This window comes from Poecilia reticulata, linkage group LG13, assembly GCF_000633615.1.
Source record: "Poecilia reticulata strain Guanapo linkage group LG13, Guppy_female_1.0+MT, whole genome shotgun sequence".
In the NCBI taxonomy this organism is placed as follows: Eukaryota; Metazoa; Chordata; class Actinopteri; order Cyprinodontiformes; family Poeciliidae; genus Poecilia; species Poecilia reticulata.
The window spans coordinates 5018835-5045796 of NC_024343.1; the positions used below are offsets into that span (position 1 = coordinate 5018835).

The 26962-nt window shown below is 42.3% G+C and overlaps 5 protein-coding genes across 5 annotated transcripts in view; 1 reads left to right on the top strand and 4 right to left on the bottom strand.

The window, feature by feature from the left end:
* LOC103474264 (extracellular calcium-sensing receptor-like) overlaps window positions 1-3106 on the bottom strand; it is a 5266-nt gene extending 2160 nt beyond the window's left edge. Inside the window, exons 1-7 of the mRNA XM_008425105.2 lie at window positions 2964-3106; window positions 2547-2841; window positions 2369-2455; window positions 1927-2196; window positions 1540-1740; window positions 1191-1457; window positions 14-245 (exon numbers count right to left, since the gene is read on the bottom strand). Coding sequence (XP_008423327.2) covers window positions 14-245; window positions 1191-1457; window positions 1540-1740; window positions 1927-2196; window positions 2369-2455; window positions 2547-2841; window positions 2964-3073 — 1462 coding nt within the window. The 5' untranslated portion in view covers window positions 3074-3106. The remainder of the gene's footprint in view (window positions 1-13; window positions 246-1190; window positions 1458-1539; window positions 1741-1926; window positions 2197-2368; window positions 2456-2546; window positions 2842-2963) is intronic.
* Window positions 3107-4341: 1235 nt separating this feature from the next.
* On the bottom strand, window positions 4342-8811 carry LOC103474235 (extracellular calcium-sensing receptor-like). Its single transcript, XM_017308110.1, is given in 10 exon segments — window positions 4342-5321; window positions 5398-5590; window positions 5732-5836; window positions 5959-6228; window positions 6333-6533; window positions 6680-6949; window positions 7819-7905; window positions 8026-8320; window positions 8515-8691; window positions 8807-8811. Coding segments are annotated over 10 exon segments (2517 nt in total). The 3' UTR covers window positions 4342-4407.
* A 914-nt stretch (window positions 8812-9725) lies between these two features.
* Window positions 9726-17695, bottom strand: LOC103474233 (extracellular calcium-sensing receptor-like). The gene is made up of 9 exons (XM_008425064.2): window positions 17340-17695; window positions 16954-17248; window positions 16764-16850; window positions 16402-16671; window positions 15806-16006; window positions 15414-15689; window positions 14773-15000; window positions 14565-14688; window positions 9726-11203 (listed from the first exon to the last, which is right to left on the bottom strand). The coding sequence occupies exons 1-9, from the start codon at window positions 17579-17581 to the stop codon at window positions 10290-10292; spliced, it is 2637 nt and encodes an 878-aa protein (XP_008423286.1). The 5' UTR covers window positions 17582-17695; the 3' UTR covers window positions 9726-10289.
* A 141-nt stretch (window positions 17696-17836) lies between these two features.
* On the bottom strand, window positions 17837-21960 carry LOC103474236 (extracellular calcium-sensing receptor-like). The gene is made up of 9 exons (XM_008425066.2): window positions 21703-21960; window positions 21329-21623; window positions 21132-21218; window positions 20715-20984; window positions 20423-20623; window positions 20061-20336; window positions 19615-19842; window positions 19388-19511; window positions 17837-19152 (listed from the first exon to the last, which is right to left on the bottom strand). The coding sequence occupies exons 1-9, from the start codon at window positions 21939-21941 to the stop codon at window positions 18239-18241; spliced, it is 2634 nt and encodes an 877-aa protein (XP_008423288.2). The 5' UTR covers window positions 21942-21960; the 3' UTR covers window positions 17837-18238.
* A 1702-nt stretch (window positions 21961-23662) lies between these two features.
* On the top strand, window positions 23663-26957 carry LOC103474265 (extracellular calcium-sensing receptor-like; the record flags this gene model as incomplete). Its single annotated transcript, XM_008425106.2, has 8 exons — window positions 23663-23849; window positions 24295-24589; window positions 24667-24956; window positions 25036-25331; window positions 25768-25973; window positions 26099-26320; window positions 26432-26555; window positions 26632-26957. Coding segments are annotated over exons 1-8 (1866 nt in total), but the record flags the coding sequence as incomplete, so codon positions are not given.
* Window positions 26958-26962: the final 5 nt, after the last annotated feature.

Consider the following 26962-nt stretch of genomic DNA (forward strand, 5'->3'; position numbering starts at 1 on the left):
AAAAAAAAAAAAACAACCTTCTTTGAATCGGTGTTCCAGAAGATTTTGTCCTCATTAAGTGTGAGTTCTTCACCTCCAGCGTCAGACTTTTTCACTTCGCCAACATTTTGAATCTTAATCTTTCCGTCAGGCAGTCGCAGCCAGTTCATCACGTCGTATATGGGCAGAGCATCGCCGTTCTCATCGAATGAGACTTCATCACCGAATTCAGTTGGGAAGTTGACCTTTCGCAAATAGTGTAAGAGCTACAAACGGAGGAGAGACTTAATACAGATTCAGTCAGAAACAAAAGTTTATCAGTAGTTTAACGTTAAATACGTTTACTGTCTCTTTAAGGATCAAATGAACTAAAGCAGTAAGTTCCAAACTTTTCAACCTCTTTGTGATAGCACAAACACCATCAATTGCCAATCGGTTTTTTTTGGGGGGGGATCTTTAACCATGTGCAAGTCCTTTTTAATCTCCTACTAAATTTCCTTTTAGATTTAAAGTGTAAATTGCAATTTTTCAGTATTTTTTTCATTTAGTTTGACTTCTGCGAGCCCCAGTAGGTTCCTAACCCGAGTCTTACCCAGAGGACGTACAGCTTTTATTTGCATTTGAAAAAGTTGCAAATGACAAATTATATCCTTAAGAAACACCATCGCTGAGAAAACACCTGCTGTTTGAACTGGCTTGTCATAAAATACAATGCCTAATTTTTGCAGATCACCGTGTAACATATTGCCATTGTTTTTGATCTAGTGCGTAATTTGGAACAAAAAAACAAAAAGTGAGAAGCTGGCTCTGCACATATATGTTTAAAACAAACAAAAAAACCACAACACAGAGCAGACCGAATGTTTCAGTCGAGTTAACCTCGAGCAGCAAACAGCTACAACACTTATACAGCAGATGTTTTCTTGTGTAAGAGCAAATTATTTGGATGAAAGTATGTTGACCAATAGAATGAAATCTGAATAACTATACAATCAATGGGTGGAACCAATCCAAAACTCATTCTGCACCCCAACATGTTTAAGTTCTTGTACCACTCCCTGATAGAATGGCACCCTGGGTGGTGAGCCATGTTGCTCTTATGAGATACTAATACAAATTACTTCCATCATTAGGCGTGTCTCTTCTAAGTGATTTTAATATGCAAACAAACCCTTCCAAGCATAGCAGCTGCTTCAGAAATAGATGCTCACCTGCCATGGCTCCACAGCCTGCAAACTGGCACAGCTGCGCCCAGTAAAAGGTCCTTCGCCCGGCTCACACATCAGCATGTCGTCAAGGGAGTGAGCCAGAGCGTAGACTGCCTTGTAGACATTGTACTCAGGCCTGAGGTTGGAAACGTCCAAAAACTCGGTCTCCGCCAGTTCCATGTTTTCGTGGCCGGTGCAGACGGATTCCCCGTCTTCCCTGTCCGCTGGGTTGAATTTGCACTGAAACGTGTGCTCCCAGAACTGCTTCACCTGTACAAAAGATCTACTTCCACCATCACGAATAACTTGATGTCTATCTCAGAGTAGATACATTTCAAGGCTGGGGTTGTACCAAGCTATTTTCGCTGGTGTCATTCGGGCCGGGGCGTATTTTCAACAGGAAGTCCAGGAACCCGGGTATTTCTCCTCGTCGGATGGCGATGCCCAGCGTGCCGCTGAGGTACGGCGTGAGTTCCTGTGTCTGGAGAACAGCTGCTGATGTCCAGGTTTCACTAGCAATCCACTGCCGGCCAGTTACGTTCTGCTGTGCCACCTGATGATATCAAATGTGTGTCACTTGAATTTTTGTTTTCCAACCAGCCTGTATAATGATTTAAAAGACAGAGGTGCGTCTCATGCTGAATACATAGAAGCTCAACAGATGTTTGTATTAAGCTACAATGTCTTTCTTCCAAATACAAGTCTAGGAAATACATTTCTAACCTAGTAGGTTTCTAACCTCCTCCATTAGTTGAATCATGTGAATTTCATGTGCAAACACGATGACAACACGAGCTGTTGATGTCTTTATCGCGTTTACAATCCTCCTTAGTTCACCTGGGTTATTGTCCCAAGGCAAAACCTCCAGGTAGGCCAGGCAGCTTTCGCCAGACTCAGCCAGGTCGACCTGGAAAGACTGGGCCACATGACGTCCATAGTCATCGTCACTGACCAGCAGGCCAAACCATGTCCAACCAAAGTGCTTTAGAATATGAATCATGGCACGCACCTGGGGGGAAAGCACAGGAATCAAGATATTTGGGGCTTTGTGCACTTTGAATAAACATCAATATTGTCAATCCAGACAGCATAAAAAAATTATGTCTCTTTTGGTAGCAGTTCTCTTCTGCTGTCCGAGACAAATATAGGTCCTCAAAAGGGGGGGAAAAAAAAGGTTTTACCTGGAAAGCATCACTTGGGATTGTTCTAAAGAATGTGGGAAAGCGCTGCCGATCACTGAGACAGGAACATGTGGCAAAATAACTCACCTAAATAAAAACAAAATACAAAATAACAGGCGAATTTAATGGAAATTAAAAACTTTTCTTATTACATAAGGTAAAGCACAGTAAAGCTTACAATAGGCATGTTGTATAAACCTAGCACATTGGCAATGGCAATCGAAAAAGTTGAATAGTGATCGCCAACAATGCCCAGAACGGGGGGGCTTCCAGAGCAGTTCTGGCGGAGCAGAAACTGCTCGTCTCGGCCGCTGGCCAGGGATAAGGCGCCGCTGAATCCAATGACGAGCGCACCGCAGTTATCATAAAGGCTGTATCCCAGGGTCAGGTTGGGAAGAAGGCTGGACTTGTTGTTGATCTCTTCGACAGCAAAAGCCATGGTCATGGCGTACCTGAACCCTAACGTGTCGAAGCTAGCACACAGAGTTTGACACACATCAGTTTACGACCAAATAAGGAAGCAAGAATCAAAGAAGGTGTGAGAATGAAGGATACTCTGAGCGTGACTGTTTCACCGTGTGTGTGTGATACTCACCCTTTGCAGACGGGCTGCTGTGGCTCTGATGTAAAAGTCAGTTTGGGGAAGACGGAAGTGTAATGGATCTCAAACAGTCCTCCTATTACCACATCGCCTGACTTGTGCATCTCGTTTAGATAAAACTTTCTCCTCAAATCACATGTCGAAGGAAGGGAGAGGGTCACACAGCATGCGAAAAGAAAGCAAACACTCAAGAGTAGGGATGTGTTCTGAAAACGCCCCATTACTGCCCTTATCCCCTAATGTCTTTTTACCCTCAGTACAGTTACTTAATTTTATATGCTAGGCGGTGTCATGTCTTTAACATGATTCCCTTCAGTGTTTAAGTTTCTGAGCACCAATAAGAAACAGAGGGGCTGGACGTAACGCAGACGTGAAAAATACAGTGAAAATTTCATTGTAACACTGAGTGTGTAAAAGTCTGGAGCATCTATCTTCTAAACTAAGTATTTTTTACTTTTATTCTTGAAACTCAATGAAATGATGCACGGATTTACAAATATTTTACAAATGAAAATCCGATGTATGGCATGCGTTTTTAACAAAACCCCCAAGTCAATATTTTAAATTTCCCCTGCAATTTCAGCTCCAAGCTTTTCAGGGGTGTGTCTATTTGCTTTGAACATATGGAGGCAGAATTTTACTTATCTTTCATTGTAAATTAGCTCAAACTCTATCAAATAATAAAAAGTGTTTCTGTGAACATCAAAGTTCAAGTCTTCACTCAATGAATTGGAGTCGAGGCTAGACTTTTTCGTTGCCTATCATTTAGACTTACTGGGTAAAAAAAATATGCAAAATGTTAAAATGATACTGATGACTCATTCATTAATAATCATTCAATTATTATTCAGCTTAAATGCTCTTCAGTCTGAATGAGCTGAAAAGAGATCCCACCTTGTGCAATCATACATCATATGGCAGACTGGAATTACAAGCTACTTCACCCAAAGTTTTGAAATCAGGGAACATTTCTCTAATCGAGGTGATCCACAGAACTCTCTGAACGAAAGGTTTCCTGATCACACGAAGCTTCGTTTCAGTGGGAGGAAATGCAGCATCATTCGCTCCTTGGGCACTAGTGTTTTGAACCCGTAGTGTCACAGACTGGTGCTTGAAAATAACGTTTATTTGGAAACCTTGAATGAGTTTTCAAATTCAGTCAGTGATTCAATGTAAGGTTTTTGTGCACAATCCTCTATGTGGATTATGTATGGGTAGTGCCTTTGCAAATAAGCATAAAATGAAATTTTACGATCACTCAAATAAATTCAACAAAGTTTTTCATACCTTTTTATTAGATGTAACCAAAAATCTCACTAACTCAAAGTATCAAACCAATTTAGGAGAAAAAAAAAAGTGGAATAGAGCCAAATACTAAATATCACAAAGTCCGTAATAAAAAATTCCACATTGTTTTGCATGAACAAGACAAGACACGTTAAGATCTGGTGGTTCCTCTGCCCATTATAGCGGTTTTTGTATTTCTCTCCGGTTTGAGCAGGATTACATAACATTTAGGTCCAAACAGCGCCACCAAAAGGCCAAAACTGGAGGCCAAGATGGCGAACACCTCCACTGCATCTGCGTATTTACCAGGAGAGTTGATGTAGGCAGGAACAAAGGCCACCCACACAGCGCAGAAGATAAGCATGCTGAAAGTGATGAGTTTGGCTTCATTAAAGTTGTCCGGAAGATTTCGTGCCAAAAACGCTAACATCAAGCTAATGAAAGCTAGTAAGCCAATGTAGCTAAGTAGAACGGCAAATCCAAAGGTTGAACCAACTTCACACTCATAAACTATTTTGTCATTGTGGTACTGCGTGTTTTTATGTGGCATCGGTGAAGCAGAGATGATCCAAACAGTGCAGACCGCTGCTTGGATGCAAGTGAGAGCGAAGACGGTTCCTCTCTGCTGTATTGGACCGAACCACTTGAGACTGGCTCCCCCWCCTGGCTTGGAGGCTTTGAACACAGCCAGAACCACCATGGTTTTAACCAGGATGCAGGACACACAGAGCACAAAGCTGATCCCAAACGCTGCRTGTCTCAGCTGACATGTCCACAGTCTGGGTCGTCCGATGAACAGCAGAGAACACAGGAAGCACAGCTTGAGCGACACCAGGAGCAGGAAACTCAGCTCTGAGTTGTTGGCTCGTACTATSGGTGTACTGCGGTGATAGATGAAGATCCCCAGAACGACAGCGCAGATGAATGTTCCCAGTAGTGAAGTAGTTGTCAAACAAATCCCAAGCGGTTCATAGTAGGAGAGGAACTCTGTTTCTTTAGGGAGACAGTGATCTCGCTGGGGGCTGGACCAGAAATCCTCTGGACAACTAATGCACTCCCTGGCATCTGAAAAAGAGGAAGAAACTGACATTTCTATACACATTATGTGTTTTTGCTTAAAGGTTAAGACAATAACACTTACTAGATTCATTGCTGATCTTTCCATCAGAACAGAGAATGCAGTCAAAACAGCAAACAGGCTGACCCTTTTTTCTTGCCATCCGTGTACCTGGAGGACAGTTTTCACTACAGGCTGACTGGGGTGGCTGGAGGTAGGAGATTTAATCTGTCACTCCTCATTAGCACACACCGATACTTAATTTAAATGCTATCTGCTAAGAAAAAGAAGTCACCTTTTTTGATTCAAAGTTCCAAAAGATTAGGTTTTCGCTAAGTACAAGCTCTTCCCTTCCAAAGGCAGACTTCTTCACTTCGCCAACGTTCTGGATTTTGGTTCCTCCATCCAGGAGCCACACCCAGTTCATGACATCATATATAGGCAAAGCGTCGCCATTTTCATCAAACGACACTTGATCACCAAACGGTGTGGTGAAATTGACTTTCTGTAAATAGTGCAAAAGCTACAAAAGGACGAAGAGAACAACAAACCTCAAGCAGAGTTTCATGAAAATCTACAATAGACTTCTTAGCAATCTTGACCTGATGTTTATTCTATTGTCCAGAGCGTAATTTGATGTCACACCTGCCACGGCTCTAGACTTTGCAGAGTCGCGCAGGTCCGATCAACAAAGGGTCCCTTGCCTGGCTCACACCGCAGCATCTCATCAAGAGCATGAGCCAGAGCATACACCGCTTTGTAAACGTTATACTCAGGTCTGAGGTTGGACACGTCCAAAAGCTCAGTCTCAACCTGATCAAGATCTTCATCACCGGTGCACAGCGCTTTCACATCTTCTTCCCCTTCGGCTGGATCAAATTTACACTGAAACGTGTGTTCCCAGAACTGTCTCACCTGAAACGCATCCAAAAAGAAAGAGAAATATGCAGGATTTTAAGATTTGTAAAGATTTGTGTCCTTGCCACGTGGCATTCCTTCAAAAATCCTTTGAATTTTACCAGATTAGTTTCGTAGTTGTTGTTTTTATCAGGATGGGTTTGTAGTAGAAAGTCTCTGAGGCCTGGTATTTCCCCTCGACGAATAGCGATGCCCAGAGTGCCGCCAAGGAAAGGAATGAAGCGGGGAATCTGGAGTACAGCTGCTGACGCCCACGCTTCACTTGCTATCCATTGTCGGCCGGTGACATTTTGTTCTGCTACCTGGGTGTTGCGTTACAAAAACACATCTTTAGACTTTAAAAATATGTTTCAAGGTTTAGAAAATGAATGGCTTGATTGGTGCCATTTTTTGTGGGCAGTTCAATTATCTCCATACATCTTTGTTTGAAGACTAGAATAATTCTTACCTCTTCCATCAGCCTAAACGTGTGAATCTCATGAGCAAACACGATGACAACACGAGCCGTTGATGTCTTGATCAAATTTACAATTCTCTTAAGTTCAACAGGTTTGCTATCCCAGGGCAAAACCTCCACATACGCCAGACAAGCGCCACCCTGCTGTGAGAGGCTCGACTGAAAAGCCTGGGCCACATAGAAACCGTAATCATCGTCGGTAACCAGCAGGCCAACCCACGTCCAGCCGAAGTGTTTCAGAATATGAATCACGGCGTTCACCTGGGAAAACATGAGAAAAAGAAAAGATGTACAAAGTTCTCCTGTGGTTAAAAATGTGTGCAAAAGTCTTGAAATAAGTTCCTGTCATGGAGACTTTGTGACTCTAAGACACCACTCTTTGCTTCAGTTAAGTTTCTTCACTCTCTGTGGTGGGAATAGAAACTTGAGAACTGCCTTGTTTGTCAAAATTGATATGAGCTTTAGGTAACACTTTATTTGAAAGGGTGTTCATAAGACTAAGATGACACTGTCATAAATACGATATAACACCTGTTATAAACATGAAGAAGTCTTTATAAATGTTTGTGACTGTTGTCATGAAGTGTCATTCGGTAAATAATGACACTTTTAATGGAAAGTTGCTATAAAATTTGCATTAAAAGTCCATTAAAAGTGCCAAATTTGCATTATTTGGTAAATAGTGACGCTTTAATGCAAACATGACATCTGTGCTTGTTTTACCATTTTGAGGAAGGGTCAGCAGATGTCACGCAATATTCAACACCATATTTAAACCTCAGGATACCAGGAAAAGGACGGTTGCTAAAGCAAAAGTTCCTAAATCAATGAATATGACAAAATGCTTCAGTTGAAATATCTTGTACTGCAAAGGTGGAGGTGCTAAAAACGTGATACTGGTGAGTTTAACAAAAACAATAGGTTCCTACTGTAGCATTTTTCCACAGAGATCAGCTTTTTCCTCACATTTTCAATTTGAAATGCTGCAGCAATAAACACTGGAATTATTTCAATAATTTTATTACAAGACTTTTTTTGCTTAAGGAACTGCATGTACTTTCAATATATGAGTAAATCCCATTATTGAATAGGTTATCTTACGTTTTGTGCAGAACCAAGCTGTGTCTCACCTGGAAAGCATCACTTGGGATTGTTCTGAAGAAGGACGGAAACTGCTGACGATCACTCAGGCATGAACATGTGGCAAAATAACTCACCTACCATTACAATTACACACAAACAATATATCCTTCAAAACACTGTCAAGAGATTTCACATTCAAAAAGGAAAAAAAGCGGAGAAATTAGCAGGTGAATCCAAGGACAGAGCAAACTTACAATTGGTATTTTGAACAAACCGAGCACATTGGCAATCGCTATTGAAAATGTTGAATAGGAATCACCGACGATGGCTAGAATTGGAGGATTCCCTGAACAGTTCTCCTGAGGTGAAATCCCCTCTTCCTGGCCACTAGCCAGAGATAAGGCACCGCTGAAGCCAATAACAAGCGCCCCGCAGTTATCATACAGGTTGTATCCCAGGGTCAGGTTTGGCAGCAAACTGGGGTTCTTGTTTATCTCCTCAATAGCAAAGACCATGGTCATGGCATCCCTAAAACCTAGAGTGTCAAAACTAGAACACAATATCTCAATAAATGTAAAAAAGGGGGAAAAATTGCCACATATCATATTGACAACGTAGGAATTAAGGCTAATTTTACATGTCACAAGTGTCCACATACACAATTTAACTTATATTGATTTCTATAAAGTCTGAACAGAGTTTAATTTATACAGAGGTGTTAATCTCATCCATGATGTACCTACCCTTCACAGCTCGGTTGTTCTGGCTCCGAGGTGTATGTGATGTCGGGGAAAAGAGAAGTGTAGTGTACCTCAAACAGCCCACCCAGGACCACGTCACCTGGCTCGTGCATTTCATTAAGGTGGAAACTTCTCCGCAAACGGCAGGCTGAATCCGTGGATGAGGCCACAGACACGAAACTGAGAGTCAAGAGGAAACGACGTACGTAAAATAAAGCCTCCATAACTCTCCTCCTCCTTTAGCACATGTTTATATTGTTCATTCAAGAGTGCATGAATTTATATGCAACATTACATCATCACTGATGCATTGCTTTATTCAGAAATGCTGTGGACAAAACACGAGTGTGAATTCATTTTTACTGGCATTAAAAATATCAATAAATGATGTGTAAACCTATTGGGGATTTTTCTCTTTTGAAGGCATCAAAATTTTTTTTTTATCTAAATTCAGCTAAAAGTGTCGGAAAATAGTCAGAAAATCAATCTGACTATTTCAGGAGAAAATCTGACTATTTCCCCCTGAACTAAACAACCTGTTTATACTTGTTTCAAGATTCAACTAAATGTAAAATGAACAACACAATGAGACTGTGAGTGGCAAAGTAAATTTTTTTCACTTTTCTTATTTTTATTTATCCTGGACAAGGCAAACAAGACATATATTTGCACAAAACTTGAAACAATTGTAAGATTGTTAATCCTGACCATTGAATAGGTTTTCAAATGATGTTGCTGGTAAACAAAAAATGGGAGAAATGGTTTCAGCATGGGCTGCACAGTGGCACAGTTGGTAGAACTGTTGCCTTGCAGCAAGAAGGTTCTGGGTTCAATTCCCAGCCTGGGGTCTTTCTGCATGGAGTTTGCATGTTCTCCCTGTGCATGCGTGGGTTTTCTCCGGGTACTCCGGTTTCCTCCCACAATCCAAAAAAAACATGACTGTCAGGTTAATTGGTCTGTCTAAATTGCCCCTAGGTGTGAGTGTGTGTGTGCATGGTTGTGTGTCCTGTGTGTCTCTGTGTTGCCCTGCGACAGACTGGCGACCTGTCCAGGGTGTACCCCGCCTCTCGCCCAGAACGTTAGCTGGAGATGGGCACCAGCAACCCTCCTGACCCCACTGAGGGACAAGGGTGAAAGAAAATGGATGGATGGTTTCAGCATGATCACATACGTTTCTTTTTAATTTTAGATCAAAGTACACCATGATAGATTTTTTTTTTGGTCAGTTTTTTTAAATGAAAGATTTGGGTTAACTAACACCCACTGAGCATTCTGGGAACAGACAGTGAGAAAGTGACATCTTATAAGTACCAGATTAAAAACAGGACTGAAGTCATATCAATACTTCAAATTCTTGCTCAAAAGATCAAAGAGCATCCCAATCAGGATTTAGCTCACAATATTGAGGGATAAACCAAACAATTTGGGGGGGGAAAAATGCTTGATAAACACAAAAGCACATATACATATTAATTAGTTGTACTGAGCAAACAAAACGTCTCTCTGAGCTGATACATTGTGCAAATATCTAAAAGTTGATGAGTTTGAACTCCATGTATCTTAAAAGGGGCTTTAAAGAAAAAAATAACAAAATTGTGGTCAAAAAGGCAGAATGTTTATTTTTTTCCTCACGATTTTTCAGTCCAGTAAATATTTGTACATACCACACCAAATCATGTTATTGATAAATGTTTTTAAGTTTCAGTGAATGAGTTAGAGATGAATAATTCTTTATTAACAGGCTGCAGCGATAAAATAAATTGCACATAAGCTGCCATTTAACATTTCGGAGTTCTATGACCAATGATGGCTTTCTTTGTGTTTCTTTCAGGTCTTAGTAGAATTATGTAACATTTAGGTCCAAACAGCGCCACCAAAAGGCCAAAGCTGGAGGCCAAGATGGCGAACACCTCCACTGCATCTGCATATTTACCCGGAGAGTTGATGTAGGCAGGAATAAAGGCCACCCACACAGCGCAGAAGATCAGCATGCTGAAGGTGATGAGTTTGGCCTCATTAAAGTTGTCTGGAAGATTTCTTGCCAAAAATGCAAACACAAAGCTAAGGATGGCCAGTACACTGATATAACCCAGTAAAGCGCTGAAACCAATTATGGACCCAACGACACACTCGTAGACGATCTTGTCGTTGTGGTACTGAGTGTTTTTATGAGGAGCCGGTGACGCGGTGACAATCCATGCTGTGCAAATTGCTACCTGAACGCAAGTGAGAGCAAAAACTGTTCCTCTTTGCTGCACAGCACCGAACCACTTAAGATAAGCTCCCCCTCCTGGCTTGGAGGCTTTGAACACAGCCAGAACCACCATGGTTCTCACCAGGATGCACGACACGCAAAGCACAAAGCTGATGCCAAACGTGGCGTGTCTCAGCTGACATGTCCACAGTCTGGGTCGTCCGATGAACAGCAGTGAACACAGGAAGCACAGCTTGAGCGACACCAGGAGCAGGAAGCTCAGCTCTGAGTTGTTGGCTCGTACTATGGGTGTGCAGCGATGGTAGGTGAAGATCCCCAGAACGATCGCGCAGATTGACGTTCCCAGCAAAGAGGTCACTGTCAAACAGATACCCAGAGGTTCCTGAAAGGAAAGGAACTCTGTTTTCTTAGGAATGCAGTGATCTCGTAGGGGGCTGGACCAGAAATCCTCAGGACAACTAAAGCACTCCACGGCGTCTGACAAAAAGAGGGGTATGGGGGAGGGTAAAAAAATTACATCTATTTAGCCAAAGTATATTGGTTCAGTTAAAGTGGGTAGCTTTAGCACAACTGAATGTTTCTGGGAAATAATGGTGTGTAGCAAGATTCCCAACCTATTGTGCAACTAGTTGCACAATAGGTTGGGCATGTCCTACCGGGCATGTCCCGGTACGCCTCACCAGGACGCCTCACCAGGGAGGCGTCCAGGAGGCATCCTGACCATATGCCCGAGCCACCTCCACTGGCTCCTCTCGACGTGGAGGAGCAGCGGCTCTACTCTGAGTCCCTCCCGGATGACCGAGCTTCTCACCCTATCTCTAAGGAAGAGCCCAGCCACCCTGCGAAGGAAACCCCTTTCGGCCGCTTGTACCCGTGATCTCGTTCTTTCGGTCATGACCCAAAGCTCATGACCATAGATGAGGSTGGGAACGTAGATCGACCGGTAAATCGAGAGCTTTGCTTTTTGACTCAGCTCTCTTTTCACCGCAACGGACCGGTACAGCGCCCGCTTCACGGCAGACGCTGCCCCAATCCGCCTGTCGACCTCCCGCTCCCTTCTTCCCTCATTCGTGAACAAGATCCCCAGATACTTAAACTCCTCCACTTGAGGCAGGACGACCCCCTTGACCCGGAGAAGGCACTCTACCCTTTTCCRGCTCAAGACCATGGCCTCGGATTTGGAGGCACTGAGCCTCTTCCCGGCCGCTTCACTCTCGGCTGCGAACCGCTCCATTGAGAACTGCAGATCATGTTCAGATGAAGCCAACAGGACCACATCATCCGCAAAAAGCAGAGATGCGATCCTAAGGCCACCAAAACGGATCCCCTGAACACCTCGGCTGCACCTAGAAATTCTGTCCATAAAAGTAATGAACAGAATCGGTGACAAAAGGGCAGTCTTGCGGAGTCCAACACTCACCGGAAACGAGCCCGACTTACTGCCGGCAATGCGGACCAGACTCTGACACCGGTCATACAGTGACCTAACAGCCCGTATCAAAGGGCCTGGTACCCCATACTCCCGGAGTATCCCCCAGAAGGCCTCCTGAGGGACACGGTCGAACCCCTTCTCCAAGTCCACAAAATACATGTAGACTGGTTGGGCAAACTCCCATGCACCCTCCAGGACCCTGCTGAGGGTGTAGAGCTGGTCCAGTGTTCCACGACTAGGACGAAAACCACACTGCTCTTCCTGAATCCGAGGTTCGACTATCTGACTGACCCTCCTCTCCAGGACCCCTGAATAGACCTTACCAGGGAGGCTTAAGAGTGTGACCCCCTTGTAATTGGAGCACACCCTCCGGTCCCCCTTTTAAAACAGGGGGACCACCACCCCAGTCTGTCAATCCAGGGGAACTGCCCCCGATGTCAATGCGATTTTGCAGTCGCGTGAGCCAACACAACCCTGCAACATCCAGAGCCTTAAGGAACTCCGGGCGGATCTCATCCACCCCCGGGTCCCTGCCACCGAGGAGCTTTTTGACCACCTCGGCGACCTCGTCCCCAGAGATTGGAGAGTCCAACCCAGAGTCCCCAGGCTCAGCTTCCTCAACAGAAGGCATGTTGGTGGGATTGAGGAGGTCTTCGAAGTATTCCGCCCACCGGCCCATAACGTCCTGAGTTATGCTTGAACATGGTGTTCGTGATGGACAATCCGTGATGAGCACAGAAGTCCAACAATAGAACACCACTCGAGTTCAGATCGGGGGGGCCGTTCCTCCCAACCACGCCTCTCCAGGTCTCACTGTCATTGCCCACGTGAGCGTTGAAGTCCCCCAGTAGAACAAGGGAGTCCCCAGGAGGGGCACTCTCCAGTACCCCCTCTAAGGACTCCAAGAAGGGTGGGTAATCTGAACTGCTGTTCGGCCCATAAGCACAAACAACAGTCAGAACCCGTCCCTCCACCCGTAGGCGGAGGGAGGCTACCCTCTCGTTCACTGGGGTAAACCCCAACGTACAGGCGCCAAGATGGGGGGCAACAAGTATGCCCACTCCAGCCCGGCGCCTCTCACCGTAGGCAACTCCAGAGTGGAAGTACGTCCAGCCCCTCTCAAGAAGACTGGTTTCAGAACCAGAGCCATGTGTCGAGGTGAGGCCGACTATTTCTAGCCGGAACCTCTCAGCCTCGCCCACTAGCTCCAGTTCCTTCCCCACCAGAGAGGTGATGTTCCACGTCCCAAGAGCCAGCTTCTGCAGCCGAGGATCAGACCGCCAGGGTCCCCTCCCTCGGCTGCCGCCCATAGCACAATGCACCCRACCCCTTTGGCCCCTCCGACAGGTGGTGAGCCCATTGGAAGGAGGACCCACGTCTCCTCTTCGGGCTGAGCCCGGCCGGRCTCCGTGGGTAAAAGCCCGGCCACCAGGCGCTCGCCATCGTGCCCCATCTCCAGGCCTGGCTCCAGAGKGGGGCCCCGGTGACCCGCGTCCGGGGGAGGGAACGCCAGATCCAAAGTTTGTGTCCATCATAAGGGGTCTATGCTAGCTTTAATATTTATGTTAATATATAAAAGTGCTTCTTCTGCTTTGTGGAGGTAGTACTTTATCAACAGTGACCTCTGCTGTTCAGAGGAGGCACTGGAGGAACTCTAAGTTATGGTTGAAAGCAGAAACTACAACTGATTTATTTTAGCTGTGTTTTCATTACAAACTTTGTGCAAAATGTTGTCAGTATTCAGCTAATGTTGAATAAACACAATTTTACAATTGTGGTGTTTCCATTAAACAACAAGCACAATTAAAATAAGCTTGTTTACAAGATAAGTTATTAAAAAAAACATGCAGCGCTGGGCTCTTCAAAATACTTCCTGCCATCTTCTTTGTGGTTTGTGCCAGAGGCAGCATCTGGTTACTGACCGTGTGACTCATGTGATTTGATTTCTATTATAATTTTGAGGAACAAAACAATTTTGATTCGGTCAACCAACCAAATCATCCTAGCGCCAAAATTTTTTTATTTTATTTTATCAAAAAACAAGTTTTAAATTTTTTTTAATTGTATCTCCATTAACCAAATTTATTAAAAAACATTAATAAATGTTTTTTAATAAAAACATTTATTAATGTTTTTATTAAACATGTGTTTCCATGGTCAATGGAAACACAGTTTTTGTTACCAAAGAGTGGTGATTGTGTGCCATTTAACCTGCCAAAAGCTTCATTAAAAGATTTTCAGCTTTATCAAACCAAAAGATCAAGAATTAAGAGAAATCAAAGCTGACTAGATGCTAGGAAGAAAAAAGGAAAGCTGCCATTTGTTTTAGTCACTAGCAGGACAAATTCATGATTTCATCAGAGTTTTAAACGCCACTAAACAACAAACTGTGAAAATGGTACCAACCAGTTTTGTTGCTGACCTTTCCTTCAGAGCACGGGACGCAATAAAAACAGCACAAAGGCTCTCCTTTCCTCCTCACCATATGTGTTCCTGGGGGGCAGCTGTCACTGCACACTGACCTGGGCGGCTGAAAAAGGCCAAACAGGAAGTATTTCATGTTCACTCAATGTGAGCATCCGACTCTATCATTAAGCAAAGCCAAAATTCCTACTTTTTTAGATTCAAAGTTCCAGAAGATTTTGACTTCATCAATAGTGAGTTCTTCCTCTTTGGACGCAGACCTGTGAACCTCCCCGACACTCTGAACTTGAATTCTTCCATCGGGCAGCCAAATCCAGTTCATGATGTCGTATATTGGTAAAGCGTCGCCGTTTTCATCGAACGTGACTTGGTCACCAAACGGTGTGGTGAAGTTGACCCGTTCCAGGTAGTGCATTAGCTGCAAACACAAACAGAAACATGTTAAATCGATAAACGAGAATTGTTGCTTTCATTATAATTATCACCAAAACACAACTAAGCCAACCACACTTTTGTTTTTCTTTCAAAAATGTTCTGTTTTTTTAGTAACATCTTATATTAAATACTTGCTTAAATGTTATTTTGGGATGATGTTAATATTTTAAATGTTGAGAAATCAGGATGTTTAATTTTTTTCATATAGGCCACAAGACAGCACATTGAAAAGTATACAAAATTAAAATGGGCCCATTGTAGAAATATCACCCATATCTGAAGTTTAAGATTTGAAACATGTGGCTCAGTTAGAATTTTTTGTTAGTAGTTGTTATATTTGTATTTTAAGCCAGAGAAATTATAAATATTGATGTTAGCGGTAAGTTTTAAACTGACCTGCCAGAGCTCTAATGTTTGCAAAGACACACATGTGTTCCCGCTGAAAGGCCCTCGCCCTGGGACGCAGCTCAGCATGTCATTAAGAGCGTGTGCCAGCGCATACACAGCTTTGTAGATGTTATACTCAGGCCTGAGTTCTGACACATTCAGCAGGTCAGTAGTCACACTGTTCAGGTCTTCTCTTCCGGTGCATTGCGCTCCAGCGTCTTCCACCGAACCTGCTGGAGGCGGCAGAAACTTGCACTGAAACGTGTGTTCCCAAAACAGCTTCACCTGAAATGAAGGGGTAGATTTTTTTTTTTTTAAATTGCACACCGACGTGAATAAATTCAACTCACTTTTTTTTTTGCACACTGTTTGCACACAGTCTGACTTAGTCAAGCTCTCACCATGCTGTTTTCAGAGATGTTGTGCTGGTCAGGATGAATTTTCAGCAGGAAGTCTCTGAGTTCTGGGATTTCTCCACGACGAACAGCGATGCCCAGAGTTCCACCAAGAAACGGTGTGAAAGCAGAGATCTGGAGACCTTCGAGTAAAGTCCAGGCCTCGCTGGCAATCCACTGCAGGCCTGTCACATTCTGCTTCACCACCTGAGTCTCACAATATAGTTTGTTTTAGAATTTTGAAAAAAAGTCTATTCTGTGCACTTTTTGATTTTGATTATATTGATTATTAGAATTGTTTAGTTCATATAAAAAGTTTTCCTTTTTTAATAAAAAAAATGCAACTTTATAGTTCTTGCATAGTATTAAAAAAACTCTATAATAATAAAGAATTACATTACCCCATTTAATTTCTCAATTTTTACTTAAAACCAAAGAGCATTTTGTTTCTTTAAAGCCAAAATAAAATACATAAATCAGTTTTGTAAATCTTATCACTTTGAAATTTGATATAAAATTTCACAGAATCAAATGCAGTTTTAGTTAAAAAAAAAACTTTTTTGATATGGATTATGACTCTGACAAGTCTTTTTTTTTCCGACCTGTTCCAAGAGTTGGATCATGTGCATCTGATGTGCAAACACAATCACTACGCGTGCTGTGGACTTTGTCATAACATCAACAATCCTTTTATATTCCCTCGGATTGTCTCCCCACGGTAAAACCTCCGTGTACGCCAGACAGCCGCCGCCCGATCGAGTCAGGTCAGTTTGGAATGACCTGGAAACATGAAGGCCATAGTCATCGTCACTGACCAGGAGGCCCGCCCAAGACCAGCCGAAGTGCTTCAGAATCTGAATCATGGCACGGACCTGATGAAAACGGATCGAAAGTATAGACGTGTTCATTGTGAGGCCTAATTCCAGAAATACTTTTAACATTCGTGAATAAATGTAAAGTTCACCTGGAAAGCGTCACTTGGGATCGTTCTGAAGAAAGATGGAAAACGCTGGCGATCGCTTAGGCAAGAACACGTTGCAAAATAACTCACCTATAAGAAAAAATATATATACAAAAAAATTCACATTTTGCTTATTTAGTGGCATTTGGTATTTCTTGCAACTGACTGAAATATTCTGGTGGGTTTTACTTACCATAGGCAGCCTGTACAAACCTAAAACGTCTGAGGCAGCTATAGAAAACGTGGAAAAAGGATCACCGACAATTCCCACAACTGGAGGGGTTCCTGAACAGCTCTCTTGAATCGAAAACCACTCCTCCTGCCCGCTGGCCATTGCCAAGGCAGCGCTGAACCCAATGCTAAGAGTGGCACAGTTATCATACAGGCTGTATCCCAGGGTCAGGTTTGGCAGCAAACTGGGGTTCTTATTAATCTCCTCAACAGCAAAAGCCATAGTCATAGCATGTCTGAACCCTAGAGTGTCAAACCTAAAAAAAAAAAAAAAAACAAAAGGGGAAGAAGAAGCATGTCATCAAAACTGATTCTGTAGCAATGTGTGTGTGTGGTCAGGATACTCACCCGTGGCAGCTGGGCTGATGTGGCGCTGAGGTGAAGGTCTGCTCAGGAAAGACGGAGCTATAGTGGACCTCAAACAGCCCTCCCAGGGTCACATCGCCAGGCTTGTGCAGACCATTGAGGTAAAACGTTCTCAGTAGCTTACAGGACGAGGAAAGAAAGGAAGACTCGGAGAAGAAAAGGGAGGAATAAATCATGAACTGATAGACGTTCATGAGGAAATATTTAACAAATAAAGCCACCATAACTGTCCTTCCACACCGGCCAGCCTGCAAGACTCGTAGCTAATTTTATATAGAGGACTACAGCAGCCTTTTCCTGTCTCCGTGTAATTATTCACCCCTCCCATCAGAGCATTGTAGTGGCCTCATGGGTGGCCTATATGGATGTAATGCTTTCTTCTTCATTATTTATTTAAGAGAGTAATAAACCAGCAAAATATTAATTGTACCATTTGTTTGTCTGGCATTTGTAAATGGAATGTTGGAGCGCATTGCATATTTATTTTCAACATAAGAAACAGTCAATTTAAAATAGTTTATTAATTAATTATTTGCAGCCGCAACAATACAAATGTAACACAGATTATTTTCATTACCAGTGATGGCTTTCTTTATTATTGTTAGAAAACGTCACTATCTATTTAAACTTATTTGCCTCTGAAGCTTTTATAAGTGGAGAGAGGGGAACTTAACTAACTGAAAAATAACTGCAAATTATTGCAAAATGTGTCAAAACATAGATAATATTTAATTACTTCATGAATACCCCCCACAGATATTAAAATCTCAAGAAAAAATGCACAACCTATGTAGATGCTATCATAATTTTTGCTTCTACTATATTTCTGGTGCTTCTTTTGTGTGGCTGACTTTGAGAAAATAAGAATTAAACTAATAATCTTAACATTTTGCGGTTCCTCGACTCATGATGGCTTTCTTGGTGTTTCTTTCTGGTCTCAGCAAGATTACGTAACATTTAGGTCCAAACAGTGCCATCAAAAGGCCAAAACTGGAGGCCAGGATTGCGAACACCTCCACTGCATCTGCGTATTTACCAGGAGAGTTGATGTAGGCAGGAACAAAGGCCACCCACACAGCGCAGAAGATCAGCATGCTGAAAGTGATGAGTTTAGCCTCATTAAAGTTGTCCGGTAGATTCCTTCCCAGGAATGCTAACAGGAAACTGATGATTGCCAGTAAGCCAATATACCCCAATAACACTGCAAAACCAACTGTGGACCCAACGACACACTCATAAACGATCTTATCATTGTGGTACTGAGTGTTTTTATGTGGCACCGGTGAGGCAGTCACAATCCACACTGTGCAAATTGCTGCTTGAACGCATGTGAGCGCAAAAACCGTTCCTCTTTGCTGCACAGCACCAAACCACTTTAGATAGGTGCCACCTCCTGGCTTGGAGGCTTTGAACACAGCCAGAACCACCATGGTTTTAACCAGGATGCAGGACACACAGAGCACAAAGCTGATTCCAAACACTGCATGTCTCAGCTGGCATGTCCACAGTCTGGGTCGTCCAATGAACAGCAGCGAACACAGGAAGCACAGCTTGAGTGACACCAAAATCAGAAAGCTCAGCTCTGAATTGTTTGCGCGTACCATGGGAGTGCTGCGGTGATAGGTGAAGATCCCTAAAACTGCAGTGCAGATGCACGTTCCCAGCAACGAAGCTGTAGTCAAGCAGACACCTAGAGGTTCGTGGTAGGAGAGGAACTCTGTTGTCTTAGGAATGCAGCGATCACGGCGGGGGCTGGACCAGAAATCCTCTGGACAGCTGAAGCACTCAACAGAGTCTGAGAACAAAAAACCCCCCCAGGTTTTACAGTTAGTCATAATTTATGATGTAACTTTTGATTCATTAACATACCACAATGGAGGAGCTGGTGTTTAGATTAAATATGAAACCGTTTAGGAAAATCAAGTGACTTAGACTTCTTGTCAGTTTTCTTTCTATTCTCTCAACGTGTTTATGTCAGCTACAAAGGGATCATTCACTCATATGAATGCAACTGTAACCATGATACCAACTTGTTTTGTTACTAATCTTTCCTTCAGAACAAGGAACACAATCAAAACAGCACACAGGTTGCCCCTTCTTCCTCGCCATGCGAGTCCCAGGATTACAGGTCTCACTGCACACCGACCGAGGAGGCTGCAGACACACACACACACACACAAAAACAAAAACAACATCTAATCAGATTTATTCTAGCTCACTTATAATCAGCACTTCAAATAAAATAAATGAAGGCAACCTGATTATTGTTGAAGTTCCAGAAGATTTTTTCTTCATTAAGAATGAGTTCTTCACCACCAGAGGCTGTCTTCTTAACAACGCCCACATTCAGTACTTGAACTCCACCGTCAGGGAGCCACAGCCAGTTCATGATGTCGTATATCGGCAGAGCATCACCGTTCTCATCAAATGACACATGATCCCCAAAGGGAATGGTAAAGTTGACTTTTTCCAAGTAATACATCAGCTGGAAATGTGAAGAGATCAACACTGTGACAAGGAATCAAGCTTGGTTTTTGTCTGTTGTTTCTAAATTCTGATATTGCCACTCACAAGCAAACAAATGTTCGAATATAGAACACTTTCAGTCAAATTAAAACTATCTGGTGTTCAGGTTGACTATAAATCCTAATGCAACATGATTTGATGAAAATACTAATGGTTTAATGAAAACTGATGCCCTACCTGCCAAGCTTCCAGTTTTTGCAGAGAGGCACAGCTGTGCCCGCTGAAAGGCCCTCTCCCTGGCTGACACTGCAGCATGTCATCGAGGGCATGTGCTAGAGCATAGACGGCCTTGTAAATGTTATATTCAGGCCTGAGGTTAGAAACATCCAGAAACTCAGTCTGCACACTCTCCAAATCTTCTTCACCAGAGCATAATGCTCCCCGGGCTTCTTGCCAGTCTACTGGAGGGGGAGCAAATCTGCACTGAAATGTGTGTTCCCAAAACTGCCTTATCTGGAAAGTGCATTAAAAAAAACTGCTTTACAAAATAAAGACAACAATGTATACCAGTGCTATTATAGGTCAAAGTTGAATCTCACCATAGTGTTCTGATTGTTGCTGCTATTGCCAGGCTGTGTGCTCAGGAGGAAATCTCTAAGTCCTAAAATGTCTCCTCGACGGATCGCAATGCCCAGTGTGCCACCCAGGTACGGCATGAGACGGGGGGTTTGGAGCACAGCCGCTGATGCCCAGGCTTCACTCGCCATCCACTGGAGACCCGTCACGTTCTGCTTCGCAACCTGCACAGTGTATTTTGCAGGGAAGATGTAATTATGCAGAGTATTTAGCCTCTGAAACAGTAAGTAAAAAGCACACAAGAAAGAGGGATACCTCTTCCATCAGCTGGATCATATTGATCTGATGGCCAAACACGATAACCACACGAGCTGTGGATTTCTTCATTCCTTCGACGATTCTCCGCAGCTCAGATGGGTTGTCACCCCACGGTAAAATTTCAGTGTATGCAAGACAACCCAGTCCAGATTGAGTCAGCTCTGACTGGAAGGATTGGGCAACATGGAGCCCGTAGTCGTCGTCACTGACCAGCAGACCAGCCCACATCCAGCCAAAACGTTTTAAAATCTGAATCATTGCATGCACCTAAGTGGACACACTGTGTGAGATACCATTGCTTTCTTCTCATAAAATCACAGTTGTACAATGATCATGCCTATTCTTCTGAATCTATGTAGTATGAGATTAATGCAATTTCGCCTGCGTATCATCTCATTTAGAAATCAGTCACACCTGAAAAGTATCACTTGGGATTGTCCTAAAAAAGGACGGAAACCTCCGACGATCACTTAGGCAAGAACATGTGGCAAAGTAACTCACCTACAAGAAACAAGGAGGTTAAATTTTCATTATGTAGAAAACCTCAAACAAAGATGTGGTACATGTAAAATACATTATAAGCAAAGCGGAAATTCAGAAAGAAAACTTACAATGGGAAGTCTGAATAAGCCTATCACATCGGACGTGGCTATAGAAAACGTTGAAAAAGAATCGCCGACTATGCCGAGGACTGGAGGACCTCCTGAACATTTCTCCTGAGGAAGGAACTGCTCCTCTTGACCACTGGCCAGTGACAACGCCGCACTGAATCCAATTACCAAGGTGGCACAGTTGTCATAAAGGCTATATCCCAAAGTCACATTGGGAAGCAGAGTTGGGTTTTTGTTAATTTCCTCAATGGCAAATGCCATGGTCATGGCATGTCTGAACCCTGGAGGGTCAAAGCTTACACATAGAATGCTACATGAAAACACAAGAAGGAAACACATGTGTGTGAACAAGCCACGGTGAGTGTGAAGCTTACCCTTGGCAGATGTGCTCACTTGGCTCTGAGGTGAACGTTAGCTTGGGGAACACAGACGTGTAGTGAACTTCAAACAGTCCGCCCAGAATCACATCACCGGATTTGTGCATGCCATTAAGATGAAACCGTCTTCTCAATGCGCAAGATGGTAAAATGGATGAACCTTGTGAATAATCAATGTCGAAGAACAACATCAATATGACAAACAAGGGCATTAATGTCTTCAGAAGCCTCTTCATGGTTTCATATTCTCCTTAGATCAATGTGTTTTACTTCCTTGAACAGACATTTTATGTGGATCGTCCTCTCCCTTGATGGCTTTCATCATAACAGGAGGAGGGCCAGATGAAATCTTAAGAGATTCATTGAATCTTCCAATACATTAAGATTTAAGTTATTGACTTTTGTTGAACAAGTGCTTATATTTAGTTCCTTTCTTAAAACTCAATATATAGATTAACTGATGGTGATATGAATAAGAAGGTGAAGAAAACTCAGCTCCACGTAACGTGAAACATACTGCCACGTTCAATAAATTACAATATTATTGAAAATTTCCTTTTTTTAAGTTGTTTTCGGATGTTTGTTGACCTTGAGTGACCTTGGTAGTGCTTTATGATATGCCCTCTCCTCTAATTGGCCATAATCCAGTCAACATTTTCCAGTTCTGAGAACAACTAATGCAACATAACTAGATGCACTTAAAAGAGACTGTATAGAATAGCAAAACGCTTCCCTCTGTCCAATTTAAGCAGTTTTAGTCTTGGAATCCCAAAATACTAAATTAGGTCACTACTGTAAAAGTGAAATGGTAGTTTCTTTTCATTGATTCAAATTAAATTTAACTGTAAGGTTGATTTTTTCCCCCAATAAATTTCTGAATATTGAAGTGTAGTTGTTTGTGTTTTTCCATGTACTTTCTTGCTGCTTGAAGAACACCAATGCTGGACTTAACCTTCCATCTGTTGTTATTTTAATACCTGGGCCTTATCAGGTAGGCATGGGTAGACAATACCTGAGACTGATATATGTGGGTATTACAATCAAGTGGCACCCCAACTTGGTAAATTTATCTGAATCCCAATTTTTCAGAATTGTTTGTTATGCAACAATAGGTTTTGTTTATTCATGGCCTACAGACATATTCTGAATAAGGGATTTTTTTGGCATTATGAATTATGCATAGCTAAAAAGACACCCACCACAAAGCACTCAACATGGAACTTACATTTTCAATTTTGTCCTTGCAGTAAAACCACAGAACAGTAACATTTTTAAGCGATAAAATGTGAAATTTTAATGGGTATTTCTTGCTGTAAGATGACTTTGTTTCCCTAGATTTTTAAAATATTATTAATGTCCACTAGATGGCAGCATTGGAGTTAGACTTTGAACAGACGTCTTACATACTTGACTGACTTCAACAACACTTTGTGTCCTTTCAACCAGGTAGAAACTTATTGCATTACATATTTAGACTTGCAAAAGTCATAAATAAATAGATAAAGTCAGCATAAAATGGTTTCCTAATTAAAGACTTTTTCATCAGATTCTTTAACCATAATTGTAATGTAATCTGTGTTTTTCGGTCATATTCACATTGGGAACTCACCTGTAACTTTTTATTTCGACTTTGCTGTTTGTCATGTAAGAATCCACAGTTTAAAAATAATCACTATTATATAATCTAATATGAATGATTTTTACCAAAATGATGTGAGCATGGTATTACTGTGTCAAATTAAAGGACAAATGTGTAAAGAAGTTGTTTGAAAGGCCACAGTCAGATCTAAAATTAATGGCCGCTGGGTGATGGCGCCTTCTCTCTGAAGTATGACGATGTTTCATAAGTGAGCTATAAAAACAGTCTCAACAAACTCACACCCACACCTAGAGACCTGAGGGATGGAGATCTCATTGTTGCTTGTGAGCCTCAGACTGGCTCTGGGCCTGTCTGAGGGTGGATCAGACCGGGCCAGAACCCTGGCTTCACCCATAAAATGTAGCCTGCAGGGTTCAAATCGTCTGCCTGCATTCACAATGAACGGGGACTTCGTCTTTGGGGGTGCTTTTTCAATTCACTACAAGGAGCTCACCAGGACTCACAACTACACCACTGTGCCTGAACCGCCTAGCTGTGCAAGGGGGTCAGTGAAAATGAGGAGCGGTGGGGAAAAAAGGGAAGGGAATGGTATTCTGTGTCAGAACAAATATGTGTTTAGAACAATGCTGTTTATTGTTGCAAAGTTGTTATCTTGTCTACAATGTAGCATGAATGTTTTTTATTAGTTGTTCTAATTATTAGCTGTAAGAATTTGAAGTTTAATAACTTATTTGCCTATAGTATGAAACCACTATATCTTTATATGATTACCCAGTTTATTTTAACTTTAGAGGTTTAATCTGTCATGCAGATAACCAGCAATTTTATTTGTTCAAACAACTCCTTATCCTTGATATGTAGAATATCTACCCTTTGCAGATGTCCTACAAAAGGTAGACATTCAGCTGCTGGTAAACGTTGACTCTATGTTAGATTCAACAATGACATGTTGTAAATGTAATGTAAATGTCTGAAATGCCTCTGTTCAGCATCAACAGCCGAGAACTGCGCTTCTCTCGCACAATGATCTTTGCAATCGAGGAGATCAACAACAGCACAGAGCTACTGCCAGGCGTCAAACTCGGTTATCAGATCCACGATTCGTGTGCCTCCGTGCCCATGGCCATGCATGCAGCATTTCACCTGTCAAATGGGCAAGATACTATATTTGAGACAGGTGATAATTGTTCTTCGTCTGGTGTAGTAATGGCTGTTGTTGGTGAGTCTGGTTCTACCCCATCCATTAGTATGTCTCGTATTTTGGGGCCCTTCAACATACCTCTGGTAAGTAGACTTTACTAAGCATCATAACTTCAGCTCAAATGCTTAAAAAGGTTTAACACTGGCTTTTCTTGTGGTAGGTGAGTCACTTTGCCACTTGTGCCTGCCTGTCAGATAAAGATCAGTACCCAACATTTTTCAGGACAATCCCCAGTGACCAATTTCAAGCCGATGCACTGGCCAAGCTGGTGAAACACTTTGGTTGGACTTGGATAGGCGCCGTCCACTCGGCCTCAGATTATGGAAACAATGGCATGGCATCTTTTCTTGAAGTAGCACTCAGAGAGGGGATCTGTGTGGAGTACATTGAGTCTTTCTATCGGACTGATCCAACCAGCAAGATTCGAGGAGTAGCTGATGCCATTCGCAGGTCTCAGCATTTTTAGCACTTGTATGTTTTATTTGAATGTTGACTCTTTTTGGTAAATTTAATTGTTTTTTTTCTTCAGGTCAACAGCGGTGGTTGTTGTCGCATTTGCAGCTGCTGGCGATATGAAATTTCTCTTAGAGGAGCTGGCCCGAAATCCTCCTCCACCCCGTCAGTGGATCGGGAGTGAGTCTTGGGTAACAGATCCACTCTTGATGAGATTCAGTTTCTGTGCAGGAGCCATTGGAGTTGCCATTCAGCAATCTGTCATCCCAGGTCTGAGAGACTTCCTTCTGGATCTCCCTCCAACAAAGGTGGCTGCCTCTCCGGTACTTACCGAATTCTGGGAGGATGCATTCAACTGTAGCCTGACAAAAAGTGAGCATTTAACCATCAATATCAATATATAAACATGTTTGGTTGCATCAGAAATCAATAATTTTTAAATTTATGTACTTATCTTAACAAATACTTGAACAAACAATATGTGCAATGAATTTAATCACGATTTGAGTTAATATTTAATGCCTTTATCCTGTTTGCCCATTGGCCTTTTAGATTTTTTATTACGGAATCCAAACTTTACAAAGAACCGAAGACTACGACAAGTTTAGCTACTATCAATTACCAATTGATAGTATTGTATTTACTCTCTAATTTTATAATTTTGATTGTGTACATGGAAACAATAAATATTTCCAGTTGTTACTTAGTTTACAGTCATATTAACTTGTGTGGTATGTCGTGAAAAAACATCAAACGCAAGAAAATTAGGAATTTCTTTCACAATAACTACTTCTGGCTACATTTTTAGGTGCAAAAGTAAATGGCAAACTTTGTGATGGAACTGAAGACTTAAAATCTCTAAATAATCTCTATACTGAAACGTCCAAGTACAGAATCACCAACATGGTGTACAAAGCTGTTTATGCCATAGCTCATGCTATTCACAATGCAGTGTGTCAGGAAAAAAAGCCAACCGCTCACTGTGACAAACACATCAGACTGGAACCCAAACAGGTCAGTTTAAATTAAAACCGAATCGCACTAACATTTCATTTGAAAGCTTTTGATATGGCAGGCCCTAACATCGTCGTCAGTTATCATAGATAAATTTTTCTCTCGGTTCTTTTCGTGCATTACAGATTTTCACTGAATTAAAGAAAGTCAACTTTTCTCAGAATGGCTATCATGTATCGTTTGATGCTAAAGGAGATCCTCTAGCCTTTTACGAGGTGGTTAACTGGCAGAAGACTGAGAGTGCAGTCAATGAGCTGATAACTGTGGGATACTATGATGCATCACTGCCCAAAGGCCAGGAGTTTCACATTTACAAGAACTTAACCTGGGTGGAAGGAAGAGCGCAAGTAATGGGTCAAGGAAAATTACTTTTATAGAAAAAACTTGTGGAAGGAATGATTTGATTCATATTACCATTCTAACATCAGTTTTTTTTTTCTTGTCTCCTTGTCTGGAAGGTACCGGTGTCAGTTTGCTCAGAGAGTTGTCCTCCAGGAACTCGAAAAGTGTTGCAGAAAGGAAAACCAATCTGCTGCTATGACTGTATACCATGTCCTGAAGGAGAGATCAGTAATATCACAGGTAGAATCTAATGCTTTTAGTGTTTACAAACATCTTGATATTCATTTGTTTTAAAAAAAACTTTTTTTATTCATAGATGCTCCAGATTGCATTCAATGCCCTAGAGAGTTCTGGCCTAATTCAGTCAACACTGCTTGTTTCCCCAAAGCTGTGGAGTTCCTCTCTTTTGATGAAGTGCTGGGAAACATTATAGAAATATTCTCCATTAGTGGAGCCTTTCTGGCCATCATTACAGCAGTGATTTTCTTCCATCACAGAACAACACCAATTGTCAGAGCCAACAACTCAGAGCTGAGCTTCCTGCTGCTCTTCTCTCTGACTCTGTGTTTCTTATGTTCACTAACTTTCATTGGAGCCCCCTCTGAGTGGTCCTGCATGCTGCGGCACACAGCGTTTGGCATCACATT